The 23,949-nt window shown below is 37.4% G+C and overlaps 1 protein-coding gene across 1 annotated transcript in view; it reads left to right on the top strand.

Annotated features, from left to right (window-relative positions):
- RAB2A (RAB2A, member RAS oncogene family) overlaps positions 1 to 23,949 on the top strand; it is a 42,010-nt gene that overhangs the window by 5,791 nt on the left and 12,270 nt on the right. The window contains exons 3-7 of the mRNA XM_050890861.1: positions 4,464 to 4,535; positions 7,341 to 7,408; positions 18,505 to 18,587; positions 19,964 to 20,056; positions 23,723 to 23,834. Of these exons, the coding sequence (XP_050746818.1) occupies positions 4,464 to 4,535; positions 7,341 to 7,408; positions 18,505 to 18,587; positions 19,964 to 20,056; positions 23,723 to 23,834 (428 nt within the window). The remainder of the gene's footprint in view (positions 1 to 4,463; positions 4,536 to 7,340; positions 7,409 to 18,504; positions 18,588 to 19,963; positions 20,057 to 23,722; positions 23,835 to 23,949) is intronic.

Genomic DNA, 23,949 nt, shown 5'->3' with positions numbered 1-23,949 from the left:
ACAAGAAAAATGCAGTTCTGTGAGATGGTTGAGTTAATCCAACGTTTATCTGCTGCCAAAATGGGTGGACTTGGTTACCACTCCTTGTCTCAGCTATGAACTTCTGCTTCTTAGCTGTCAGCATCAGTGCTTGCTGATCCTTCAGAAAGCCAGTTCAGCTCACGAAGATGATTTAAAAAACAAAACCAAACAAATAGTAGGTATGGTCAGAAAAGTGTAAGATCCATTTTGAGTAAGGAGGTGGAACTGTGTGGGAAGGAGTGAGTCTACCCATCAGAGGCAGCTAGCAGATTAACTAAAGAGACTTGTCTTCAGGATTCAGTTTTGATATCCAGGTTGGGGTGATTACTGCAGTTCTTTTCCTCTGTCACCTTTCTTGGGCTATAGTGGTGCTTATATGAACAAGTAAGGAAATTATCTTAGCCCCTTCTCCTCCCTTTTTTGAGTCATTTTTTAGTTTTGAGCCAGATCGGCTTTCTAGGACAGACAAACATCAGTGGAAGGAACACTGATGAGTTTTGTCTAGTGGTAAGAAAAGGCTGGAAGTTTTTCTCATGTTGACAGTAGTGCACCTCTGACTTTTGCAGCTGATGACTGAACTTTCCTTGCCCTATTCACAGGGAGTCACTGGAGCTGGAAGGGGAGAAGGAAGCAAATCACCTCTCCTAGCAAAAGCCATTTAACTGGCTCAGCTGTATCACCACCTGTGCTACGGTTCCAGAGCTGCTTTTTTAATTACCATGAGTGCAGCCTGCTACTGAAAAGGCATTCCCTTTGCTATATATTTTGTACCCCTAGTCTCATGCACCTACTAGTTTGTTGGGTGACTGTAGTTTTATGCTGGATCCATTTCTTGGTTTAGCTCATTGCATAACCTCATGAGTGAGAAGGGAGAGGTTAGCTTTGCCACTGAGCTGTTCGGGCCTGCTGAGCAGTGAAATGAACACTAGTGTTGATATGAAGAATGGAGCTGTTGAAGCGTGGCTGGGCCAAGGTGGACAATAGCAAAGCTCTGGCAATGCTTTGCCTAGGGAAATTGACTGCAGGGTGGCATCCAGATAAAAAGGAAGCTGTTAAGGGAGGCAGAGGAATTTGGAGAACCAACTCAGGCTGCTGGTTTGGAATTCAGAGCCGGAGGGTAAAACTACTGTAGCACAAGTTGCACTTCCCATCACTGTTTGGGTACTAAGAAGCGATGAAAGGGTCCTAGAACAGGCACTTGCGAAGAAGCACCCTGCTCCCCTCTGAGCACATAATCCATTGTTTTAATTTGTTCCTAAGCAAGAGCTTTTGTTTACTGTGGTTGTTGGTGAAGTGTATCCAAGCTCTGCTCATTTCTTGTTTTAAGATAATAAGATTTTTTTCTCTGAGGGTGGTTTATCTGAAGCTATATTAAAGTAATTGTGGCAGTAAAATGGAGAATGAGTTAATAAATAACTGAATCTGTGCCTTTTGTGTTCTACAATTGACTATCATAAGACATGCTCAAATACTTTTCCCAGAGTGTCTGCCTCATTTCAGGTGTAAGATCTACAGTGCTAAGTGAATGAGATACCTGGTAAACAGCCACTTTGCTCTTAGAGGTAACCAGTGTAGTTACTTTAAACCATCTGTATGCCATGGAATTAGCTGCCATGCGACTGTTAATTGATCTTTGCAGTCACAAGGTGGTAAACTGCTCAGGAGTTCATACACAGCTCCTGTTCCTGATACAGGTTCCTGACTGTGTCTATGATAGCGCAGTCTGCTCAGGCTCTGGAAGTGAATGGGCCACAAACTATTCTCCTAAGAACTTTCCTGTTACAAACTTGCAGTGTCTTAAAACTATAAAATTAAAACAAAATATTACTATTAAATGTCGGCAATAAAATATTTATAAGTACTGTCTGAAATGGATTATAACCTAAACTTAACAGGCACTACAGCTTCGTTTGCAACTTTTTGAACCTCTTTTTCAGTCAATAACAGTACAAAATGTAGGGACTTCCAGACTTTTTTTGCTGGAAGGTTCTGAAGTAGCAGGAATGGCATTAAACAGAAACTAGTTATTTCTTCTGTTTCTGTGTGTGACCCCATCAGTCTACAGTCTGCTCCTAAAAGGCCTGCTACATAGAAGGAACTGGAGGTGCAGTCATCTTGTGCCAGTTTGAGACAGGGCTTGCATCAAAGGGGCTGTGCTTGTCTGTCATCTTTGCTGTGCTGACGCTAGTGTTTGTTATGTTCTCCTGAACCAACAAGCTGGTCACCAGCCTTCCAAGAAGAAGTAGTGTCAGATTGCCACTTGAGAACTAGTGCTGGGACACTTAATCAAGTGTCACTTTGTTGATTAGATTTAGAAATATATTTCTAATCTTTGTAAGATTCGTGCAGGAATGTTGGATAGTTTTGAGGTTCTGGTTTATCCGATGATACTGAAATCACTTTGTAAGGTTAATGGCAAAAGCTATTCTACATTCTATTTCTAGTGTGATTTATGGGTTGTTTTTTGTAAGTGGTATGGTGGTAATATTCTGTGATGGGGCAGCTGTATTTCATTGGTGGTATAAAAGTTATCTGTATATATAAAGTGTTCTGTGAGTAGAAGAATTATTAATATTTTAAGATTCCTTAGAGTTTTGTGTTCTCTGTCCCTATAGTTCCAGTATTCTGCCTGTCCGTTCTCCCTGTTTCTTTCTTACCTCCAGCGCTCTCCCCCATTCCTTATCCACTTCTCTTATGTCCACTAATTTTGTTGGACAAAATCTATACCTGCTTCCAAGCTGCTTGTGTTCTGACAGCTTGCTATCATAAGCCAGAGAGCTACAGAAAAGAGATCCGTTAAGGCCAATGCTGCACACTTTGCCTTGGGCTGTAGTTCCACGCCACTCTAAGCTGTTGATCTGCTGGCTGCTGCATTTCTCTTCCCTCATTTGAACTAACTCTCATGCTTGTCTGACCCTGCATTAAGCCATTTCTGTTTGCTTTGTCACTCTTCTTGTCAGATTAGCGTGCTAACCCAGCGGACAACTGAAATTGCTTCAGAACTCATCCAAGCCATGTGGAGAAATGGGCACGAACATGCTGTAGGGGAGAGAGTAGGGATAGCAGCACCAACGGCTGGCTTAGGCTGCTGGAATTGCTGCATCTCTTGGGATATTAATCTCAGTGTCATCAATTTGTCACAACTAGTTTTGTGACAGAACTAAATGCAAGTCTCCTATTTCTGTTATAGTTGATTGAAACTGGCCACTGGTCTCGGCTTTTTAAGACCAAAATGACAGGTGGGCAGTGATTACAATTGTGTAGGCTTTGTTTCCTCATGAAACCATACTAAAAAACTTTGCTGAATTTAGTAGTAGAAAGATCAATGTCACTATATGCAAACCTCTCGTATGCATATCTTGTGACTTGCAGTATGGTTCTTTTCCTTATCCCTTTGTTTGCTGTCTTTTATTACCAGGTATGTCACTTCTGATCAGCTGTTGCTGACCTCTAGTATGTGGCTAAAATAGCCTTATCTTGCTGGACAGATAAAGCAAAGTACAGCAGGAACTTGGATGCTACAGTATTGTATGTTATGTGATAATAGTTCAGAGTTTAAATGTATGTAAAACAAATATATGACTATCTTTTAAAAGTTTTTAAAGGCTGAAAATGTGAAATTTGAGCAGAACAGGAAGAATGACCTTCCAAGTAAAAGAACAAGGAAAAATGAACCATAGAAAGTATTATGTTTATGAACCTAGGTAGTTTGAGTACTCCTATTGACTGCATTAACTTTTACTTTTCTGTGCTTTTACATACAGAAGAAATTGTGCATTTGCTGACCAGTGTCCATGTAATGTGAAGTAGTTAACCCATTTGGGTCGGAAATCAGGATATCTGAGGGGGACAATGTTTGTGTTGTCTGTCTGTCTGTAATGTGAACTCAGCTGTTGCCAGTTCTGCTTGGGCTATTTTTTGGCCTGTTGGGAACCAGTGGGCAGCAGCACACAGTGGTTGTAAGCAGCCATATATGTACTGCTGTTACCTCAGCTGATAAATTAGGAGATAGGTGGGAGTGAGATACTATTGAGGACCTAGTTAGCTTGGAAGAAAGATGAAAGTACTGAAGGGGAAGCAGGTGTAGGGTTGTAAGGAGTAGTGAGACTTGTAGTTACTGTGGAGAGAGGATGTGAAATGATACTTTGAAGGTCTGTTAGGAGACTTGTTTACGCTTAATTCTAAAGGCAGAACTATTTTTGAAAAGAAGATTTAATTTTTTTCAGTTTTTGAAAATAACTGCTTTGACTTTAATGTTTCTGGAACTTTAAAAGCTGTTGTGTTATGAAAAGTTGCATACACTTCAAAGTAGGTGAAACCTAGTATCTCAACTTCTAGTAATGAATTTTAAACAATGTATACTATTCACTTAAATTAATTTCTATTGGTTCTTAACAGATTTTTTAATTTGCTTAAAACTTCTTTCTTTTCTTTTTTTTTAGGTGTTGGGAAATCATGTTTATTGTTACAGTTTACAGACAAGCGGTTTCAACCAGTTCACGATCTCACTATTGGTAGGTCTCTTTTGTCCCCCACAGTGCTAATGGTTAAGCAGCTAGGGTACCTCAGCATGCATTTCTGAGTTTGTTGTGCTGCGTTCATGTAGGATTTGTGCTGTATTAAGGTAGTGGTGAATCTTTAGCTGATGAATATTTGTTAGCTAATAAAGCCAAGTAGAGGTCTTTTTTCTTATTGGGAAGGTACAATCTGAAACAACAACAAAAAATGCATAGCTATAGTATCTCAACTGTCTCTTCAGAAAAGCTAAAAACTGGGCATGGAAGCAGAATTGGCCAAGCTTGAAATGCATTGATGGTAACGCAAATGGCAGATTTTTCACTAGGGAACAGAATATTAGCCTAGCCACAGAACCTTGAAGACAAGTTACAGATAAACTAAAGCAAAGTTAACCTTAAAGATGAATAAACAAATTTACGATTTGGGAAGAATTTAACTTCTGGATAGAGAAGGATTGAAGTGTGAAGGTATTCGCTGTTTGGAAGGGACAGGGGTTTTTCTTCCCAACTCCTCAATTGGATGTGAACCATTTGTGTTAGATACGATTTGATATTGATACTAGGGGGAATGAATACATGTTGACAGAATGCATTGCCTCTGATCTAACTACAGTAAATGATACAAACTTTTATTTATCTTTCCACACAAAATATGAGGAATAGTGTGGGAAAAAATTCTTCTGTGGGCAAGCTTAGTCTTCAGATCAGTTTCACCGTTAAGCATAACAGATGCTAGTCTCTGATAAGGTTGCAGAACCTTTGAACTTCTTCTTGATGTTATTTCAAGGAACCTATCAGCTCTAATCATGATGAGCCTTGCACAAAATGTATCCCTAGTCTCTATTTTTAGTTTGTGCCCTGGAATAGGTAGGCTTCCTGTGTTTAGGAGTACCGAAATAGATGCTTGAAATATAAACAAATATTCTTCATGTAACAGAATGTATCGAGTGGTTTGGTTATGGCTTCCCTTTCCATCTTGATAGTCCTCCCATACCTTGCGTGTGGCTGTCTAATTCAAATTCTTCACCTAACATCAGTTTTCAAATATTTCTGAGGTCTTGGCAGCAGATAGGCTGGCTGAATAAAGAGCCTGAGTTCTTTAGGGAGGCATGAGTTATTGTCATCTTTTCTTCTTTAGGCCTGCCAAATATATGACACCTCATATATCACTTAGGCCTTTGGCAGCCCTGTCACATCAGCAAACTGATAGGCTGTGGGAAACAGCTTCACCTCAGCAGGGTGGTTGTAGTGCCAGTTCTTTGCCTGGTGTATAGCTAGTTGAAATCTGGGAGCAGAAATTGAAGCTAGTGGGATGAGGAGGTGAACTTAGATAGCAACATAATGAGGCACGTAGGAATGGAGCATGGGAAGCTGCTTGGAAAGGGGAAGAAGGGGCATAGGCTGGAAGCAGCCTCCTTTCACTTAACTTTTAGGGGGTGTGTGTGTGTTTTGGCCAGGAGATATCTCTCAGCAGATATTTTGATGGAACAGGATAAATATCCTTTTAATTTTTCTATGGGGCTGTGTGTAGAAACTAAACATTTAGGATGATTGCTGAATTTAAATCAGCAGCTCTATATCGGCTTTTTGAGATCAATTAATACCTGCAGCACTTACAGTTGTAGTAGTCCAAGGACCTTCCCCTGGCTTTGCAATCAACTTCAGAGAGAGCATTGTCATTCACCTGCTTCCTCCTTTCTGCCCTTCCCCCTCCATTCTTTCAGTTTGTTTGCATACAGTTGCTGCAAGTTGTTTGGATGCTAAAGACAGCACAATGTTCTTCGGCCCACGGCTTTTATTTGGCTCCCATATCCTGTGGGAGGGAGAGTGGTTCCTCCCTGCCCCCTTCCCCAGAAGTCATTCTGCAGAAAGCAGTGCTGCCCCCCCAAATATTCTAAACAAACTTTTGAAGAGACATTTGGAATACTTCAAATCAGAGCTGCTTAATTGGAAGACTTTGGTCCAAGTCTAGACAGTGATGAATTTTAGACAAAACTTAAGCTACCAGATCTTTATTTTTTCTGAAATAACAGATATATGAAGCGTAGATTAATGGAAACTTGATAGCCTTTAAATATGTCCACACTCTCTAGGCATTTGTCAGATTTGAAATACTGTAGTAATACCCTCAATTTATGCTTAATTTACTGTTAATGATATTAAAATTGCTTTAAAAGACAGCACAAAAAGCTGAACTTTTCCACTGAAGAAATTCCTTTTGTTTATTTGAAACACATTAATTTTTTTCCTCAGTTATTAGATTTTATCTTTAGCTAGAATTTTGGAAGCACTTTTTTATAAAGGCAGATGAGTTTTAATTAATACAGTAAGAAAATTTATCTTGTTTAAGGTGACTTTTATGTGCTCACTTAATAGAATATTTTGTTGATAAAGAATTGTAAGTTTAATTTCTTCTAAACTGGCTTCAGCAATCTGTCATTGGTAGAGTGTTAAAATAACTGTGACTCTTCAATTTCCTGTTTGCATTCAAATGGACATGTTTTTCTCCCTCTGATCTAGAGCTACTAAATCGTTTGGAAAACTTTGTAGGAAATACCTCCTTGGCACATGCTCTGATTAATGCATTTTTAAAGCACTTGGAAAGTAAGTTTTCTTCCTTCTGGAAAACTTTCCAGCTCTTTCAAGCAGCTGGAAAATTAACTAAAAGCAGATTGTGAAAAAGATTATTTCCTACAAATACGATGTTGAGTTAACTTAAACTTAAGTTCTTGCTTTCATAGTACTTGACATTCTTCTTTCTGATATACGCTGATAATGTAATCTTTTCTAAAATCTATTCAGGTGTAGAATTTGGGGCTCGAATGATAACTATTGATGGAAAACAGATAAAGCTTCAGATATGGGATACGGTAAGTAATAAATCATACAAATTATTTAAACATATGGCTCCACTAGCTTTCTCTTTGTTCTGGTTAAGCTATCATCAGTACCCATGTGAGACTATACTTTGTCTTGCAGCTTTCTTTGGTTTCTATGAAGATTAAAAATCTGCTAAAATTTCCTTTTTTGGTGTGATGTATCCTTAAAACAGTGCAAATTTCCGCTGTTTGCACTGTAACTTTACTTCCTCAAGCAACACTTTGTCAGATTTGTAAGACTGGAATTCGTGCTGCCTCACTGTTTTGTGAAAGTTTTCTGTATTATTAAGAACTTAAATTTCTCTAAATAGTCTTTGTGCATTCATGCAAGGTCTGGTTAATATAACCTCCTGTTGGAAAATTGTGATGTGTCTACTAGCTTTAATGAAGAATTCTCTAGAAGAAATGTTTGCATTTCCAATGTAGAAGAAAAGATACGGCTCACTCTTTTCACAGAAGAAGACTTAAGAACTCAGGTTCACTATAATCATGAAGATAGTAAATACTTCAGACAATCAAGAAGGGCCTGGTAAAAGCTTAAAGTTTCAAAAAGCCTACTGTCGTGGTTTAACCCCAGCTGGCAGCTAAGCCCCACGCAGCCACTCACTTACTCCTCCCCCACCCCTGGAATGGGGGAGAGAATCAGGAAAAAAACCTCATGAGTTGAGATAAAGACAGTTTAATAGGACAGAAAGGAATGAAAAACAATGATAATGATAATAATAATATGACAATAGTAATACTAAAAGAATTAGACTATACAAAGCAAGTGGTGCACAATGCAATTGCTCACCACTCGTTGACTGATGCCCAGTTAGTTCCTGAGCCGTGATCTGCCCCTCCCAGCCAGCTCCCCCAGTTTATATACTGGGCATGATATCATATGGTATGGAATAGCTCTTTGGCCAGTTTGGGTCAGCTGTCCTGGCAGTGTCCCCTCCCAGCTTCTTGTGCCCCTCCAGCCTTCTTGCTGGCTGGCCATGAGAAGCTGAAAAATCCTTGACTTAGTATAAACACTACTTAGCAACAACTAAAAACATCAGTGTGTTATCAACATTAATTTCCTACTAAATCCAAAACACAGCACTATACCAGCTACTAGGAAGACAATTAACTCTGTCCTAGCTGAAACCAGGACACCTACCAAAAACCGGACTTTGACTTTTGAGGGGGTTCAGGTTAAGAACATGCATTAGCAAAGTCAGCTGTTTTCTTCTTGTCAGTCACTTTACCATAGAGCAGTCAGCCTCAATGTCTACACTTGTTGTGATGCAGCGGCTTTAAGATGCTCATACTGATAGCTATGTCTTTCTAATGTGCTTAACTGTTCCCTAAGGCAGGGTTGTTTGTTTCGTTTTCCAAAAGCATTTTAGGATACCTTTAGAAACTGACAGATACATGAGCTGTAGCCTCATGTATGTGCTCTTTTTGGCATAGCAAATCAATGAAGGGAAATACATTCATGTATGCATGCCTACCTATGTGCATGTGTATATAAAAACGTAAACAAATGCAATATTTTAGCTAACTTCGTAGATAAGATCTGAAGTACCTTACTTATTTTACAAGTTTATCACTTGAAATGGCATCTAACACCTGTGCATCCTTGGAAGTTCTCCATGAAAAGGTATAGAAGAATATGGTCAGATTGTGCTTACTTTAGGCTTTTGCTGCCCTGGGCATTTTTACTATTATAACTGTGGATTGCTGACTACCAAGGTGGCTGATCATTTTTAAGTTCAATAGACAAGCAAATCTCTGCATAAACAGTAGCTTCAGAAGCAAACTTTTAGTATGTAGTGTGACTACATGAGAACGTATCTACATTGGTCCTTGTTTCCTAAAATTGGGACAGATTCTCTGTAGACAAAATTACTAATTTTACTACCAATGCAGCCACTGTCTTTCATTGGCTTTTGAACTGATTTTGTTAATGTACTATTATCTGCTCCTTGGATACAAGTGAACTTCAACTATTTTTGAGTAGATTGTGTTTTTCTTGGTGCTTCTGACTCAGTAGCACTTTGTAGTCTGTTTCACTTCTTGAATGCATGCAAAGTGTCTGATAGCCAAAATGTCAATGGAATTACTTTTGATTATAACTTATAAACTCTTTTTGAGCAGGGATTTTATCTGGCTAGCTTCTTAAGTATATCATAAATAAATTAAACATATTCATTGAAAGCTTTCATACCCTGAGTAGATTGTACACTTGTGTCGTAGTTAATAATTTGTAAGTTGTAAGCAATGAATGACTTAGTATATTGGCCATAGTTAAAATTTTAACTGTATACAATCTGATTTTTAAAACACAGGATACTTCTATTCTAATCCAATCTTGGCTTGTAAGCATATCTAAATTCCACTGTCTCAGTTCTGATCTTGGGTGCAAAGGTGTGAAGGAATAGCAAAATAAGAAATATGATGAGGTAATTCTCAAGAGATATTTTACTTCTGAGTGTTAAGGTACACAAAGATGTCTGTAATGACCAAGGTTACCATGTCTGTATTGTGTATCTGTATTGAGCATTTCCTGAATTTCTTTTTCTGTTAGCAAAAACTGCTAGCTGTTACTGGTGCTATCTCCATATTTATTAAGCTGTAACAATTTCTGTTTGATAAGAGAAAGTTCGTTTTACACCTATGGCTAAGGAAATATATGAAGTATTTATGTTTTCAGTTGGTGCTTACTGAGTCACAGCACCAGCACTTCTCTGATTTAGTGGTAGCCTTACATACCTGCTTTTAATCCATCACTGAACAGGAAGCATCTTGAGCAGAGACATAAGAAGTGGAGAACTGGATAAAATTTGTTTTGACCGCTTAACAATGGAGAAGGACTTGCTTTCTCAAGAGAATCAAACACTTTAATTCAGATTTTTCTGGCCAGATATTTCTATGCAATGGTGCTCAGTTTGTGTTGTTTTCAGCAGATCACTACGGCTTCAAGGAAAGGTATGTCTTAATAATGGGAATATATGGAAGCTGCAGCATACGTCACTGCAGGAGTATGTCATAACTTAACAGGGGCAGCTGAAGCTCACACTGTTGCATGTCTGTGAGATCCATTGTGTGCTGCTCTTGTTGATAACTCAAGAATATTTGACTTTTTCAGTAGCATCTTAGTTTGGATCAGGAGTGCGTTACAGAAGTTATCTCTGCTTACTACAGTCTGGTTTTCATGTGGGAGTACGCAAACTGAATTCCTTTCAGATGAGGCTGAACGGGAAGATATGCTCAAGGACTGCACGTATGCCCATTAGGAATTGTAGTCCAGTATTTGGTCCTGTGAACTGGTAGTGTAGTGAAACTAGTTTGATGCAAAAACACCACCCCCTCCCCCCCCCAACCCAAAACAAAACCCCCCAAAAACCCAAACCAACAACAACAAAACCCACATTCCATGAAAGATATTCAGTGTGGCCCTTGCATACTTAGTGTTAGGTCTTGCAGTCTCAGTTCTACTGCTGATGACATGTCTACACAAGCAAATAGTGTCCTGTTCTCTCCCAGCTGCAGGCTGCTCCTGATTTCCCCACTGCTGGGCTCTGCAAGCTTGCTGCTATGTGTGCTGTGGCACGCCCAGGTTTTTAGGTCTGTGAGTCCTTGGGTTTCACTCTTCCTTTGTGATGCATTTAGGTCAGTCAAGGGGAGTGCAGGTATTGGACCAAATTGTTCATTTGTCTTGTCTATCTTTAGTCTCTAAATTATTTCCTTTCCTCTGTCTTTAGTAATAGCTTTCAATAGTTGGATAGACTGAGAAATACTTTTGTCAAAACTGGTTAGTTGGTAATTGCCTACTATGAGAAGTTAAGCTACTCTTTTGTGGAAGTGTGGTATTTGAACTATTGTCAGTTGCAAAAATAACTTTTAGGGAACTAGAAGTGGTCTACAGAAGCTAGTAAGGATCAAAATGACCATTCTGGGAGCTGTTAAGCTTTGTGAGTTTAAACAAGCTGTGTAGATGAGGTTGGTTGTCTTGTGGCAGTGTAACACTGAGAAATAGTAAAATTGCTTCTCCTCAGAAAAAGTTCATTGTTGTAGAGAGATACCAGGCTTGTTACCAGGCTGAGTCAGTAGCCTTCATTTTGTTGTTGAGGAGGATGTTCTGTATTGTATTGACTGTTACTAACAAGTCATTGTTGATGAGCAAAAATAAGAAGTAGTTGAAAGAGGGAATTTAAGTTCTCTCAGATGCTGCAAGGGGAGAGATCAGTGATGATACTAAGTAATATTACTTATGTTCTCTAAATTTATACGAATAAGAATTTTTCCTGTGTATTTAAATACAGTAATTTTTAATATCTATTTCTGCTTCATTTCATGGAAATCTGTGATAAAAATGTTTATTTTTATTATGTTTCTTTAACACCTTAGTCTTGCTTAGACTAAGACTAGTATTGCTCAGACTAAGACTAAATATCTAAAATAATCTTTTCTTTTTTTATAAGTTAATTTCAAGTAATTTCTTGGTTTCCGTACAAGTGAGCTTTCTAATTAAATTGACAGTGTTTCCTAGTAGAGAGCTTGCACAAAAAAGTGCATTTGTGCAAGACGGAAGGTATAATTGTTGAAGGCATATCTCTTTTCCCTAAAACCACAAAAAAGTGCATTTGTGCAAGACGGAAGGTATAATTGTTGAAGGCATATCTCTTTTCCCTAAAACCACAGTGTGACTTGTCCGTCCACTTTCAGATATTCTGAATATACTAATCCTTCTTGGAAGTACAGTTATTTTTCATGTATTTGCAAACACTTTGGATCTAGTAGAACCAAATAAAGTTCCCTTAATTCATTAAATGAATATTCGTTTCATCTTAGTGATATTGATGATTGCTAGGATGTAGCGCTCACCCCCGAGAGTTCTTTACTAATTGTCTACTTCATGATATTTTCTACTTGCTTTAGTAGTCAGAGCATATTTTTATGTTCATGGACAGTTGGTGAATTCTTCTACTGTATTTTTACTAATTTGACTCTTTAACCATTGTACCTGCAAGAATGTGGCTACATCTTACAGCTCAAGTTATGATGACTCAGTGCTCATGGCCCTCTGTACTGCTGTGAAGTAACATCAAGAACTTGCAGCGGATCTATTTTGATTCCTGAAACTAGTTTGATCATCAGTTCGCAGACTGTTTGCTGCTATGTGGGAACATTAACTTATTTCTGGATTCATGGACTGGGGGTGGAATTTGTCCATTTAATAGTTATTGCTATTGCAGTTTGTGTAATAGGGCCATCATCTGAACTTCAGCGCCAGCAGCTACGTTATTGTGCACATTCGTGATGGCACTTTAGGAAGCTAAGGTAACTTGATACACCTTCTAGCTTAGTGTTCACAAACCTTTGTCATGTGCTTAAATGTATTTGGTTATTGAAATACTGTATTATTGGTATTTTATTTTCTGCTGGTTATAGGTTTCTTGTCAGTTTATTTGTGGCTTTCTACAATAATAGAGCAAGCTCTTGCTTAGGATAAGGCCTTAGATAGAAGGAGGGCAAATCACTTCCTTTTGTCCATAGTGGAACTCCCATTTTAGTGAGGGTAGCTACTTAAAACCTAAAGGTTTCAAATGTATTTATAACCTGAAATATGTCATATGGGTATTTCTAAGAATGGAGGGCTAAAGCTTTCTGTTTCTGTGATGTGTTGAGAATTGCTTTGGATGTCTAAATGGCATGCATTCAACAACATCAGAAGAAAAGGCATAAGTACAAATGATCTGTATTTAGACATATGTACAGTTTCACCCTTGGATCTTTAGTCCTCTTGAGGTTTCAGTTCTTATTGGGATGCTGACAGGGTTATTCTGAAGCAACAGGTAACTTGGCTGAATCCTCCACACAAATTCTGACACTTTCTTAAATTGTTACGGATTCCTCTTCATAAGCGTCTTTAGTTCTGTTCTTGTTCGGGAACGTCTTTGCTGGAAAGCAGCAGGGTTTTTTTTTTTTATTTTTATACTACTTTTGTGCGTATTCTTTGTGCTACATGCTAGTAAATCACCTTAAAATTCTTTTTATTCTGGAGTAGAGACATGATTGCAAGAAAGACTAATGCATTTGTATAAACAAGTTGCCATGTGACTAAAAGGCTGTTAATTTATTTATAACTTTCAAAACTATTTTCAAAGGTATGTGTTGCTCCTCTCTCTTTCTGGAACATTTTGTTCCAGGGATCAGCTTTGTGGAGTCGTTCCCAACTGGCAGTTGTCATACGTAGTGTGACACTTGTGTGAGTTGGTTCTTTCTTCGATGTCTTTTTAGTTTTCTATACAGCTTACGAAAGTGTAAACAAGTTTAAATGAGTAATAATTCCCAATGTGAATGAGGTGTTCTGTTACCAGGTTTGAACATACCACACCTGTATGCCCCTTTTAAAAATGAAGGAGTCTAGAGCTACTAGCTATGGTGCATTGTAGTTTCTTCTTTTACAAGTGGATGTATACTATAAAGTTTCCTCCCAATAAAAACTATTGGTCAGCTTGGATATTGAAGGCCTGCTGGGATGTACTCAGATAACTTTGTCCTTGAAGAAACTTTCCAAATTCTTCAGCATTGAGAATAGAGAATTCAGTAAAATTAATGGACTGTTTCCTAGGGAGATACGCTGTGGTGGATCCTATTTCATTATCTAACTACTTTCTTGTACTGCATCATGGCTGCTCTTTTTATTTTTTTGCCCTTAGTTTATAGATTCAAAAATATGCAGTTAAAGAACTTGCAAGGAACCATTTTTGATAGCAAAGACTTGCCTGCACATTTTGCAACTGACACCTACATAACTACACTGCACACTTAGAAATGACACCGAGATTTCCCATGGGAATAGTAACACTTGGAGTCTTTTCTCAAATGTGCCACAGATACTGCGTCAATGGTAACATAGTTACATTGCTTAAATGCTCCTGAAAACTAGTGCAGGCCCTAAATCTCTGTGTATCTTAGTGACCTAAGGTGATTGATAATGCTTCATGTTCTGCTTACGTCATTATTTTGAAGTTCTGTTTTGGCCTCTATGCTGAGGTATATTTAGAGAAGCACATGGGATATATGTCCATGCAGTTCTACAGTTCAAGCAGAGATGAAGATTTTTGTACTATTTTGAAGACTTGTAGAACTATGATTATAGAAGTCTCTCCTATCAGAAAGTTTCTTTTTGTTAACCAATATGATATGAATTGTAAAAGCTTACAGTCCAGAAAGCAGCCAAAGGAATTAGCACTTAAAACATCACTTGTTTATCAGAGGCCCACATTTTTTCATTAGTGAACTACTTGCATCAGAGCTAGCACCTTTTTCTCTGAAGAAAGAGAATGCATGTTCAGGCCTGTTCAGTATGCATTTATTGGTTCCTGTAAGCAACCTTGTCTGAGCCTAGAGTTTCTACATGTGAAATAGCTATCATGGTCTGTTACCAAAAAGATCTTCCATCTTCCCACTTCCACTGCAGTGTAACTCTGAAAGTGGGTATAACCAGGGGTTGTCTTGAAGCAAAGGCTTGTGTTGCCTGTACTAGATGTAATATAGCCTTGGGAAATACCCTGTTTAACATTCATTTAGTGGCTACTGCCACTACTGTTCCCCACGCTGCTGCCCCCCTCCTCCTCCCCCCCCCCGCCCCACTTCTGAGCACTGGCACAGGTTGCCCAGAGAGGTTGTGGAGTTTCCATCCTTGGAGATCTTCAAAAGCCATCTGGACATGGACCTGGGCAGCCTGCTCTGAGTGGCCCTGCTTGAGCCAGGGGGGTTGGAATAGGTGACCTCCAGAGGTCCCTTCCCAACTGAACCACTCTGTGATTCTATGAAAAAAGCTTTTTAATATGGAAGAGGAAAAAAAAAGGAAGTGCTGGATTTTGGGGGAACATGGAAGGGATGGTAAGAACAGTGTTAATTCCACGTAAGATAAAGGGCTTTTCTCTGGTATCAAAGCTGTTTTTAACTTATACTGAGCTACTTCTATCTGTTGCTCCTTGTAGCAAGTAGCTAAACTTGGGTTGGTCCTACTTTGCAAGACTGATAAAGTACAATTATAACACACTTGTATTTTTTCAAAAAAGTTGGTTTTGGCTAATAGCCTACACTTTTTTTTTTTGGTCCTTGAAATAGCTTGACCCCCTTGGGGGGGAAAAAGGGGGTGGCAGAGAGCAAATTGTCAGATGAAAAATGCTTAAAGTAATAATGATACTAAAAAAAAGCTGTGGAGTATATTCTACATGCCTAACCCTGCTATATTGACCTTCTAGATCCCTCATTCAGAATGATACTGTTAAAATAGACAGTAAATTATAGTAAGGTGTTTCTTATTATTTTATATATAATATAAAAATATATTATATAACTATAATGGAGTTTCTTTACAGAAACTCCATTTTCTTCTGTTTAGAATGAAAGGGAATTCAGTTTGTGTTGTCTTTTGGTATATGTAAGCTCAAACTCGTTATTGCTATACAGAAGATTGTATCTTCTTTAGTGAAGAAGGGGTAACATTTTCCAGCCTTTCCCCAGTCTTTCCTTCAGGAAGCAATGATGTTTAAATTTCATCATGGGCAAGTGAGACACAATTAAAAATGTTACAGTATTTTCAGGATTTAGATACCAAAATTTTGTGAGTGATTCTTGTAAGAAGTCACAATCCTTACATTCTTGTAAGATCTGCTAGAACCTCTGACAGTCTTGGTTGACCGTGATTAATTTGCTCAGGGAGATGAACAATTTCATGTGTCAGGGTGGAATTTATGAAGGTGAAACAGGCAATCTTAATGTGGTAGGCTGTCCTGATTTGGGCTGGGATAGAGTTAATTTTCTTCTTAGTAGCTGGTACAGTGCTGTGTTTTGCATTTAGTGTGAGAATAATGTTGGTAACATGCTGATGTTTTAGTTGTTGCTAAGTAGTGCTTACCTTAAGTGAAGGACTTTTCAGTTTCCCATGCTCTGCCAGCAAGCAGGTGTGCAAGAAGCTGGGAGGGAGCAGAGCCGGGGCAGCTGACCCGAACTAGCTAAAGGGATATTGCATACCATGGAACGTCATGCCCAGTATATAAACTGGGGGGAGTTGTCCAGGAGGGGTGGATCGCAGCTTGGGCATCGGTCATCGGGTGGTGAGCAATTGCACTGTGCATCACTTGTATTTTCTTGGGGTTTATTTCTCTCTTTTTTTTTTTTGTTATATTCCTTTTCATTACTATTATTATTATATTAGTTAGTATTTTGTTTTACTTATTAAACTGTCTTTATCTCAACCCACGTGTTTTACTTCCCCCCCCCCCCCCCCCCCCAATCTTCCTCCCCATCCCACTGGGAGAGGGGAGCGGCTGCATGGGGCTTAGTTGCTGGCTGGGGTTAAACCACAACATAGGCTAAGTCCACTTCATGTATGATTTTAGGCAATACGTGGAATACACTGGTAACAATAACTTGTCTGTTGTCTAGTTAGGAGGAAAATGTTTTATGCATCTATTATGCGCTTGAGCTAGTCATGACACCAAGAAAAAGTTATAGAGCTTAGTGGAGCTTCTGGGTAGGGAACCAAGTATTGCACTAAAAACTTGGGGGTTTACTATTCCTTGGTGCATTCTAGCAGTTTGTCTGTATTCTATTACCTTAGTTTACATAAAGATGCACTTGGACTCTCGGCCAAGTGCATATGTTAGTGTATTCTAATCGTGTTGAAACTATTAAATATATTGTCTGTCTTTTGTAACTTTTTCCATTGGAATGGCTAAGATAAAGTGTTTTCTTAAACTGAAATAACTGATTATTCTGGAAGATAAGGATGCTTTCTGAAGACTGAACATGTCGAAACTTGTGCCACTGTTCTTGTTCGATGACAGAATCTAGATCAAGTTCTCCTTGAATTCAAGAAGACCTTATATTAAGAAAAGTACAGTAACTGAGAAGAGAAAGTTCTCTGTACACTAATTTTGTAGGTAGGGCTGAAGGGTAGTTTTTGATAAATATTTCATTCTTGCTTTTCATGATTTTAAATCAGGGTAATTTCCTATAGTTCTGCAGATAACTATCTTATTGCATACAGGGGTTTTTTTCAGCATTAATATTAGTATTTCTTAATCATGTTCTGTTACCTTTGAATTATGCTAAAGCTTCTGTTATTACTAAATATTAGAAGTAAATGTTTCTTCTAACAACTGTCAGGTGCTAGATAGCACTTCTGAAAAACATGAGCATGCAGAGCTCAAGGTCTGCAACTATGAATATTTATTTTTCAGGGTTGTGTTCTTTCAAGCATGTTCTTTTAAGTGCTGAGGCTTTTACAGAATACTTTTCTGTGAGAACTATCTAATTTATGTAGGATCTCTGAAGTTTTTCACCGGTGCATATGAAGATGACTCTTGCATCCTGTAGCTGTTTTGACAAGCATTATTTATCAAGTACAGAGGAAATTGATTAACTGTGGAGCAGAATTGTGTAAAATTGAATTCAGAACCATTTTCTGTTTTTTCATAATAAAATGATTACTGAAAGAATTCCATCTGAAGACTGTTGAAAGCTGGCTGCAGTTTATGATATAACGGATAAAATCTGCATCCTTGGCCTTCCAACAACCTTTACACCAGCAGATGGTGGGCGTAAAGATGTCATTCATCATTTATTTACAATGGGCTTTATTTATTCTAGTGTCAACAGCTGCCCCAGGGAGCGGGTTATTGAATTCAAATGTGAAGCTCTGGGTTATTTGCTTCCTTTCAAATTTGTCTTCAGAGCTTAGTTGCTAGGAGTCCATTCTGTGCTCTAATAATGATTCATGTATTGTGAAGCCATTCAGTAAATTGGGTTGTCAGGGATTGCCAAAAAAGGTTTAGAGGTCTTGTTCCGATTTTTTTTTTTTTTTTTTTTTAAAAACAGCACTGTGCTGTAGTTGGTGTCTTCTCCATATGTGCCCTCTCTTGCTAGTGTTAGAGACTTTGTCCCCAATTGTCCCCTCTCTGATTTCCCCTCCATACTCCTTCTTGTCCCTGTCCTCTCAAAAGTAGAATTCTATGATTCTGTGATTTTAAGTTGGTGGTTTTCAGCACCAAAAAATAAATTTGAGATATGAAATAATGAAACTTTGTCTTCTACAGGCAGGGCAGGAGTCCTTCCGTTCCATTACAAGATCATACTACAGAGGGGCAGCAGGGGCTTTACTAGTGTATGACATTACAAGGTGAGAATACCGAGGAGGTATGACTGAATTAAAATTATATGTCTTTGCAGAATTGTGCTATGGTATATAGCAGTGTTAAAATGCCTAACTTAGCTTGGCTTTTTGTATAGAGATTTGTAATCTAACATTTTGCCGTCTTTAAGTGCTCAAAAATCAAGGTATAGCCTATGTAACCTATATACTTCCAATTTCTCTGTATAGTGGTTGAGAAAAAGTATACGTAAAGTCTCAGGAAGAATGAAACAGAATATTTTTGTGAACTATTTGACCATGAACCTCTGGATTACCTTTACTGAGAAAGACCTTAAAATATTTCATTAATTCCCTTCTAGTGTTTTTATTACCATGAGCTATAATTTTTCTTTAATTATAGCAGATTTTTTACTGAAATGCCATTCTGCAAAGGAGTGAAATAGTAAAACATCAAAGTTTGGTTACATAAAAATGCCAGGAAACTTCTACCATTGTTTTGTTTATGAGGTTGGGAAAATACAGGTCTTAGTGTGAGTTTTGTAGCCGCTGTTCAGAAGTGACTAAGGTTTTCCTGCTGTATTGAATAAAGTCTCTATACAACTTGTTATCTGCAAAACTGTGGGTACTGTGCCTGGTTTATGAAAATGTCCAGGCTCCAAAATCCTATTAGGATGTGTGGCTCCCTTTGTGGATCTTGGGTCTCGTTGCTGAATTAAGCAACAACTTTTACTAGAGATTTCCTAGACGTTTTTCCTTTTGTTCCCCGTTTATTTTTAAATCACGATGCAACATATTCTTTTTGTTGGATTTCCAGCAAATGAATCTTTGATTCATGAATAGATGGTTTTACTCTTGTGAAATCTTAAACACACTTTACAAGCATGTGATTTAATATTTAGTGTACACATTCTGTAAAATCTGTAACATGCCATATTCGTGTACCTTACTTTACAAGACTTTGCTGCTAAATTCATTATTCAGTTTATAAACTCACAGAAAGTTGTCAACCATTTTCTGCCTTCAGTAGAACAAATATTACTATATGAGTATGTGATTATTTGTACTGTTGTTTGAATTGGTTGAGGCTGTTAGGGACTTTTAAAATTCCGTTCAGCAGATTTTATGTGTATATAAAATTACAGATTCTTACAGCTATAAGAATCCTCTTTACTCTTTGTAGTAAACATGTTTTCAATTACTTTTTAGGCAGTGTTCGTTAATGCTCCTTATTTACTAAATTTTTTTTCGACTATTCTCCATCTCACAAAGGGATTACTAGCTTTTATCCTTGAAGCATGTGTACTAATAAATGAGTTGGTTAGTCAAGTAGAGAAGCTGACTAACAGAAGGGAAAGAGATTTCTTTGAAAATTAAAAGCAGTATTTCTTCTCCTCCATACTTAGGAGGGACACTTTCAACCACTTGACAACTTGGTTAGAAGATGCTCGTCAGCATTCCAACTCCAACATGGTTATAATGCTTATTGGAAATAAAAGGTAAAATTTAACCAATTATGATTTTGTAAGTGGTAAAGATTTATGACTTCTCTGGATTTCAGCTTTTGTGTTTTGTTGTTTGTAGGCAGTATGTTAACTTTAAATTACTTTCAGTCACTTGACATAGTTCTGTGGTGAATCTAAAGCCTTTCCTTTTCTAATTAGGCTAATACAATGTGCAGCACATGTGGATCAACTACCTTATGTTCTGAGTACCTTTTTTAGAAGTAATTTTATTTTAAAAGGATTGACTGTGAATGCATGAAGTCATGGATTATATGAATTATTATTTTTCTCATTACACTTTTTTACTTCTGGAATCAACATTTAGAAGCACCTAGATCTCTCCCTTATAAAAAGAATATGACTCCTCATTTTAAGTGTTTTAAAGTGCTTTAATTTTTGGTTAAGAATCACAGCAGTGTAAATGTCATTAAAAAAAGAAGTCCATACTATAGGATTCACTTCAAAAACTTTTCTCAAATGTAAAAATTGCATACCTCAATGATTATATGAGACGTTTCTGAATTCTAAGCCTGTTTCACATTCTGTATGTTTTAGCTGGGGGTGGGGGCAGAGAATGCTTTTTCACCATTTCCTGGTGATTTCAGGCTGCTCTGACACTGGGTGTTAAAAATACAACTAAAAGTTTTGGAAGGGTGTTACCCAATTTGTAAACTATTATTTAATTGGTCTTCTCATCAGCTAGACTGTCCAAAGTTGTAAAATGGTTCCCTATTGATGCTGAGACTTTGATCTGTATTGAAGGTCTTCATAAAAACACATCAGTGAATACATTATCTGTAATTTTTCCAGTTCTTGATCCAGTGAACTGTAGCATCATGTCTAGATTTTTTTGCTGGATGTAGGATTTTTCCAAATATCAAAAGCATCATCTCAGAATTTAATGACCCATTAGTTATGGGCCTTTACCTAATTGACCTTAACTTGTCTACAGGCCTCAGCAATTCTTGAAGGTAAAGATGCCAATTGAAATAACGGTGTGTATGCTTGTCCCTTAGATACATGAACAGCCAGATCATTTCTTAGATACTACTGAGAAACAGCCTTGTGGCAAAGAGAGTCTGGTTTTGCTGCTCTGGCCTGTTCACCTCTTATTTTCTTCTTCTTCTTCCCCCTTCTGTTTTCCTCCCTCTGCCTCTTACCCTCTACCTCCCCCTGAAAAACATGTTAAGCATTAAGTAATTGTGAGGCTTGTCCACGTTTTTATATATAATCTGGAAAATGACTAACGACATTCTTTTTAATTGAGGAATGTGATAAGCATAGTCTTCACAAATTAATATAAAAATGTAATCTCTTTTATTAAATGAAGCTTTGGTAAGCCCATGATGTCCCTGACCAACTGTGTTTATGCTTATGTGAGTAAAAATATGGCACTGGGAGAAACAGTAAAGTGTACTGTTCACTTGAGATAAGTATTACATAAGTTTGCATACATAGTTGACATCTGTAACTATTCCTCATTATTCTTAGCTGTTAAACTAAATTTTTGTCTTGTGTTCTGCTGATGCAGACTATACCACATGACTGTGTGCTATATGCTGCTTGCAGCTATGTCAGTAATTCCCAGTTACCGTCAGGTTTTATTCAAACAATAAATATACTTAAATTATGTATTTTAAGTTACAGAATAAGGTGCCGCATGAAGTAAAAGTTTTTTAAGAAGCTTTTTAAAGGGGATTATTTTCAAGCCTCAAAGAGGAGGACAGGAAGAAAACTCCTTCAATTATATTGCATTATCCTGAAAGTGTGTTATAGGAGTTCTTATGGTAGGGCATACTACTAGAGATGAATGGAAGGAAGAACGTGTGTACTAGCATAATATTTTTGAAGGAATAAATTTTGTTCTTATGAGTCCCAAAAGTACTCTTGATATACGTTTGTAGTACTGACTTATTCCTGGATTTGAAGAGTGGTGAGAATTTAATCTGAAATATAATAGCTGTTTTTTGAAAACATTACAAATACTAGTGTTAAAACATGACAAATACTGTACTTAATCTTCTTTCCAGAACAAAACATAGCTATATTGATCTAGTAAGACCAAATGCTTCGAATTATTGGAATGGAGAGAGGAAGACAACTGTGGTTAGTAGAAGCAGTTAAAGCTCTTTAAGAATATGTTTAGATATCAGTAGTGAGTTTTGACTGGGTTATCACTGCAGTTTTCGATGCCTGCACTATTTCAAGTCAAAAGAGTTGTTCGTGTCTGTTCTGTCATGGAGATAGCACTGTAGTGAATCAAGGTTTTAAATAAGGTATTTTTGAGGGTAGCATGGTAGTAGCAAATAAAGACATTGTTCAATTCATCAAAAATACAATGTGTCAGACAGCTACTTCAGGGACGTGAGAATGAACACCTTGTTAAGATATCTTAAGCCTGAGGCTGAGATACTGGGAACCCTTACGTATAATGAACATCACTAGAATTATTTTGAGAAGACATTTCTTGTATCCTTATTTTCAAATGCTCCATGTTTAAATGACGTGCTGAATTGTCTTGACTCTAACTCATCTGAGCTAGCATGTAGCTGTAAAAATAACAAAAATCTGCTTTGCTGCAAAATAGATGCCACAGTGAGTATAATTTATTTTTAATATATGTATAATTACAAGGATGGCAGCACTGAAGCCCAGTATGATACTTTTTACTGGTATTCTGGCTGCAAATTAAACCTCTGTATTTGCATGCTGTTTAGTTTAAAAATGTGTATCTGAGAAGATATTCTTACATGCACAACTTAAATGAAACTTCATTTAAAGATATGTTATATTTATTATTTATGTGTAAATGTAGCATTGTTATTGCTCAAGATGTAATATACTTACAAAGAAGGACAAACTGAGGGCTCCTCGTTCCTAAAGAAGCTTTAAAAAGGAAGAGTGAAATACTTATGTGCCTATATGACTTACAGAAGGGGATTTGTCTTTAGTTGTCCAGTCCAAGAAGTTTTTTTTCCTGTTCTTTTGTGTAATATTTCAGTTTCATCTAAACTGCTTGGAAAGCAGGAAACAAGAAATTGTGTAACAGTCACTTCAAATTCTTCTGCTGTTAGAGGGCTAGGCCTGGAGTTTTAAAACCTAAATGCTAACTTGTTGGGAGAGAACAGCTAATGTAGTTCAAAATAACTTATTTTTGCTTTTAAGTCTTTTTATCAGAACAGAAACTGACTGTATGAAGTTACTGAATAGAAAAAATGAACTTTAATTTTAAAATTATTTTTAATATCATTAAGAAATCATTTATAAAACTCCCTTATCAGTTCAGCTTTACAGTGTGGATTAGTCGATAACATTATACTAGAAAAGAGTGATATTTACCTAAAATGACAATGTCTAAAGTTAGCATTCAGGGAATAGCTAGATAAATATACATGCATCCTGTTGAAAGCCATTTCATGAAGTCTTTGATAAGACCTATGTCAGCTAGGATTGATAGCTCAAGCAAGTGTGATGTCTGTGGCTATTCCATATACTGTAAGTGCAAGGCTTACAATAATTCTACTTTATGTAAGGGCTTGAATAGTTATTCATATGTACGTAAGTTCTAATGGGGGCTCTTGGCTTATAAGCATGTCTCTGGAGAATAATATTTACATGGACAGGTTAGACCATGCAACTAACTTTTTTTTTCCATCTTAGTGATTTAGAATCTAGACGAGAAGTCAAGAAAGAGGAAGGTGAAGCATTTGCACGAGAGCATGGACTCATCTTTATGGAGACATCTGCCAAAACTGCTTCCAATGTAGAGGAGGTAACTTTGCTGAACACTGGTATTTTAGTAAAACAGTTGTTTTGAATTGCACTTTATTTGTACAGATACTATTCCTCTAGGTTTTGGATTCCTTAACTTGAATTAACTACTCTTT

This window comes from Gymnogyps californianus, chromosome 2, assembly GCF_018139145.2.
Source record: "Gymnogyps californianus isolate 813 chromosome 2, ASM1813914v2, whole genome shotgun sequence".
NCBI lineage: Eukaryota > Metazoa > Chordata > Aves > Accipitriformes > Cathartidae > Gymnogyps > Gymnogyps californianus.
This window is presented reverse-complemented; position numbering and strand designations above follow the sequence as displayed.